Consider the following 6059-nt stretch of genomic DNA (forward strand, 5'->3'; position numbering starts at 1 on the left):
GTAATACATAGACATTGGGGGGTCGCACACACATCTTGGGGGGTAATACATAGACATTGGGGGGTCGCACACACATGTTGGGGGGTCGCACACACATCTTGGGGGGTAATACATAGACACTAGGGGGCGCGCACACATCTTGGGGGGTCGCAGACACATCTTGGAGGGTTGCACACACATATTGGGGGGTCGCACACACATCTCGGGGGTAATACATAGACATTCGGGGTCGCACCCACTTCTCGGGGGGTCGCACCCACATCTCGGGGGGTCGCACACACATCTCGGGGGGTCGCACACACATCTCGGGGGTAAATACATAGACATTGGGGGTCGCACACATCTCGGGGGTAAATACATAGACATTGGGGGTCGCACACACATCTCGGGGGTCGCACACACATCTCGGGGGTATATACATAGACATTGGGGGTCGCACACATCTCGGGGGTAATACATAGACATTCGGGGTCGCACCCACATCTCGGGGGGTCGCACACACATATTGGGGGTAAATACATAGACATTGGGGGTCGCACACACATCTCGGGGGTCGCAGCCGGTACCTGAACGCCCGCACCGCGCTGAGGTTCCGCGCCCAGGCCCGGCCGCGCCGCACCACCTCCCGCACCAGCTCCTTCTCGTCCGGCGGCCGCTCCACCGGGAAGACGTAGAGCCAGCACAGCACGGTCACCGCCAGGGCTCCGGCGCCCACCGGGAGTCGGGTGCGGGGGCATTTCCACCACATCTTCCTGCGGCTTCAGCTGGGGGCACCGTGCACCATGCCGGGGAGGAGCCGGGGGCCCCCGGGGCCCTAACCGTCCTGTCCTGCCGAGCAGCCTCCAGGAGAAGAAGTCTGCAGCAGCAGCATCCCCATCCCCGAGCACAGATCCTCCTCCCCCTGCGCCCGATCCGCCTCCTCCCCCAGCGCCCAAATCTGCAGCCCCGCTATTGTCCTGCGAGTCCAGGACCCCGAGACAATGAAGACCCCCAGAGCCCCCGGCCACAGCCCAAACCCGGGGCCCGGGAAGTCTGAGGTCCCCCTGATCAGATACATTGTATCAAATCAGATACATTCTGCATTATACCGATCAGATACATTGTATCAAATATTACACCGATCAGATACATTCTACATTACACCGATCAGATACATTGTATATTGCACCGATCAGATACATTGTACATTACACACATCAGATACATTGTATATTGCACCGATCAGATACATTGTACATTACACCGATCAGATACATTGTACAGTACACCGATCAGATACATTGTATATTGCACCGATCAGATACATTTTACAGTACACCGATCAGATACATTGTATCAAATATTACACCGATCAGATACATTCTACATTACACCGATCAGATACATTGTACATTACACCGATCAGATACATTGTATCAAATATTACACCGATCAGATACATTCTACATTACACCGATCAGATACATTGTACATTACACCGATCAGATACATTGTACATTACACCGATCAGATACATTCTACATTACACCGATCAGATACATTGTATCAAATATTACACCGATCAGATACATTGTACAGTACACCGATCAGACACATTCTACATTACACCGATCAGATACATTCTACATTACACCGATCAGATACATTCTACATTACACCGATCAGATACATTGTATCAAATATTACACCGATCAGATACATTGTACAGTACACCGATCATATACATTCTACATTACACCGATCAGATACATTGTACATTACACCGATCAGATACATTGTACATTACACCGATCAGATACATTGTACATTACACCGATCAGATACATTGTACATTACACCGATCAGATACATTGTACATTACACCGATCAGATACATTGTACATTACACCGATCAGATACATTGTACATTACACCGATCAGATACATTGTACATTACACCGATCAGATACATTGTACATTACACCGATCAGATACATTGTACATTACACCGATCAGATACATTCTACATTACACCGATCAGATACATTCTACATTACACCGATCAGATACATTCTACATTACACCGATCAGATACATTCTACATTACACCGATCAGATACATTCTACATTACACCGATCAGATACATTCTACATTACACCGATCAGATACATTCTACAATACACCGATCAGATACATTCTACATTACACCGATCAGATACATTCTACATTACACCGATCAGATACATTGTACATTACACCGATCAGATACATTGTATCAAATATTACACCGATCAGATACATTCTACATTACACCGATCAGATACATTCTACATTACACCGATCAGATACATTGTATCAAATATTACACCGATCAGATGCATTGTATATTACACCGATCAGATACATTCTACATTACACCGATCAGATACATTGTATCAAATATTACACCGATCAGATGCATTGTATATTACACCGATCAGATACATTCTACATTACACCGATCAGATACATTGTATATTACACCGAGCAGATACAATGTATATTACACCGAGCAGATACAATGTATCTGATCGGTGTAATATACAATGTATCAAATATTACACCGAGCAGATACATTGTATCAAATATTACACCGATCAGATACATTGTATCAAATATTACACCGATCAGATACATTCTACATTACACCGATCAGATACATTCTACATTACACCGATCAGATACATTGTATCAAATATTACACCGATCAGATACATTGTACATTACACCGATCAGATACATTCTACATTACACCGATCAGATACATTCTACATTACACCGATCAGATACATTGTACATTACACCGATCAGATACATTCTACATTACACCGATCAGACACATTCTACATTACACCGATCAGACACATTCTACATTACACCGATCAGATACATTCTACATTACACCGATCAGATACATTGTACATTACACCGATCAGATACATTGTATCAAATATTACACCGATCAGCTACATTGTATATTACACCGATCAGATACATTCTACATTACACCGATCAGATACATTGTATCAAATATTACACCGATCAGATGCATTGTATATTACACCGATCAGATACATTCTACATTACACCGATCAGATACATTGTATATTACACCGAGCAGATACAATGTATCTGATCGGTGTAATATACAATGTATCAAATATTACACCGAGCAGATACATTGTATCAAATATTACACCGATCAGATACATTGTATCAAATATTACACCGATCAGATACATTGTATCAAATATTACACCGATCAGATACATTCTACATTACACCGATCAGATACATTCTACATTACACCGATCAGATACATTGTATCAAATATTACACCGATCAGATAAATTGTATATTACACCGATCAGATACATTGTATCAAATATTACACCGATCAGATACATTCTACATTACACCGATCAGATACATTCTACATTACACCGATCAGATACATTGTACATTACACCGATCAGATACATTCTACATTACACCGATCAGATCCATTCTACATTACACCGATCAGATCCATTCTACATTACACCGATCAGATCCATTCTACATTACACCGATCAGATACATTCTACATTACACCGATCAGATACATTCTACATTACACCGATCAGATACATTGTACATTACACCGATCAGATACATTGTATATTACACCGATCAGATACATTGTATCAAATATTACACCGATCAGATACATTGTACATTACACCGATCAGATACATTGTATCAAATATTACACCGATCAGATGCATTCTATATTACACCGATCAGATGCATTGTATATTACACCGATCAGATACATTCTACATTACACCGATCAGATACATTCTACATTACACCGATCAGATACATTGTATCAAATATTACACCGATCAGATACATTGTACAGTACACCGATCAGATACATTCTACATTACACCGATCAGATACATTGTACATTACACCGATCAGATACATTGTACATTACACCGATCAGATACATTGTACATTACACCGATCAGATACATTGTACATTACACCGATCAGATACATTGTACATTACACCGATCAGATACATTGTACATTACACCGATCAGATACATTGTACATTACACCGATCAGATACATTGTACATTACACCGATCAGATACATTGTACATTACACCGATCAGATACATTGTACATTACACCGATCAGATACATTGTACATTACACCGATCAGATACATTGTACATTACACCGATCAGATACATTCTACATTACACCGATCAGATACATTCTACATTACACCGATCAGATACATTCTACATTACACCGATCAGATACATTCTACATTACACCGATCAGATACATTCTACAATACACCGATCAGATACATTCTACATTACACCGATCAGATACATTCTACATTACACCGATCAGATACATTGTACATTACACCGATCAGATACATTGTATCAAATATTACACCGATCAGATACATTCTACATTACACCGATCAGATACATTCTACATTACACCGATCAGATACATTGTATCAAATATTACACCGATCAGATGCATTGTATATTACACCGATCAGATACATTCTACATTACACCGATCAGATACATTGTATCAAATATTACACCGATCAGATGCATTGTATATTACACCGATCAGATACATTCTACATTACACCGATCAGATACATTGTATATTACACCGAGCAGATACAATGTATATTACACCGAGCAGATACAATGTATCTGATCGGTGTAATATACAATGTATCAAATATTACACCGAGCAGATACATTGTATCAAATATTACACCGATCAGATACATTGTATCAAATATTACACCGATCAGATACATTCTACATTACACCGATCAGATACATTCTACATTACACCGATCAGATACATTGTATCAAATATTACACCGATCAGATAAATTGTATCAAATATTACACCGATCAGATACATTGTACATTACACCGATCAGATACATTCTACATTACACCGATCAGATACATTCTACATTACACCGATCAGATACATTGTACATTACACCGATCAGATACATTCTACATTACACCGATCAGACACATTCTACATTACACCGATCAGACACATTCTACATTACACCGATCAGATACATTCTACATTACACCGATCAGATACATTGTACATTACACCGATCAGATACATTGTATCAAATATTACACCGATCAGCTACATTGTATATTACACCGATCAGATACATTCTACATTACACCGATCAGATACATTGTATCAAATATTACACCGATCAGATGCATTGTATATTACACCGATCAGATACATTCTACATTACACCGATCAGATACATTGTATATTACACCGAGCAGATACAATGTATCTGATCGGTGTAATATACAATGTATCAAATATTACACCGAGCAGATACATTGTATCAAATATTACACCGATCAGATACATTGTATCAAATATTACACCGATCAGATACATTGTATCAAATATTACACCGATCAGATACATTCTACATTACACCGATCAGATACATTCTACATTACACCGATCAGATACATTGTATCAAATATTACACCGATCAGATAAATTGTATATTACACCGATCAGATACATTGTATCAAATATTACACCGATCAGATACATTCTACATTACACCGATCAGATACATTCTACATTACACCGATCAGATACATTGTACATTACACCGATCAGATACATTCTACATTACACCGATCAGATCCATTCTACATTACACCGATCAGATCCATTCTACATTACACCGATCAGATCCATTCTACATTACACCGATCAGATACATTCTACATTACACCGATCAGATACATTCTACATTACACCGATCAGATACATTGTACATTACACCGATCAGATACATTGTATATTACACCGATCAGATACATTGTATCAAATATTACACCGATCAGATACATTGTACATTACACCGATCAGATACATTGTATCAAATATTACACCGATCAGATGCATTCTATATTACACCGATCAGATGCATTGT

General features: G+C 39.6%; 1 protein-coding gene across 1 annotated transcript in view; it reads right to left on the reverse strand.

Annotated features, from left to right (window-relative positions):
• The window catches only part of ST8SIA1 (ST8 alpha-N-acetyl-neuraminide alpha-2,8-sialyltransferase 1), a 73282-nt gene extending 72397 nt beyond the window's left edge, over positions 1 to 885 (reverse strand). The window contains exon 1 of the mRNA XM_069762808.1: positions 567 to 885. Within this exon, the coding sequence (XP_069618909.1) occupies positions 567 to 748 (182 nt within the window). The 5' untranslated portion in view covers positions 749 to 885. The remainder of the gene's footprint in view (positions 1 to 566) is intronic.
• Between the last annotated feature and the right edge of the window lie 5174 nt (positions 886 to 6059).

The sequence above is a fragment of the Ranitomeya imitator genome, chromosome 4 (genome assembly GCF_032444005.1).
Source record: "Ranitomeya imitator isolate aRanImi1 chromosome 4, aRanImi1.pri, whole genome shotgun sequence".
NCBI lineage: Eukaryota > Metazoa > Chordata > Amphibia > Anura > Dendrobatidae > Ranitomeya > Ranitomeya imitator.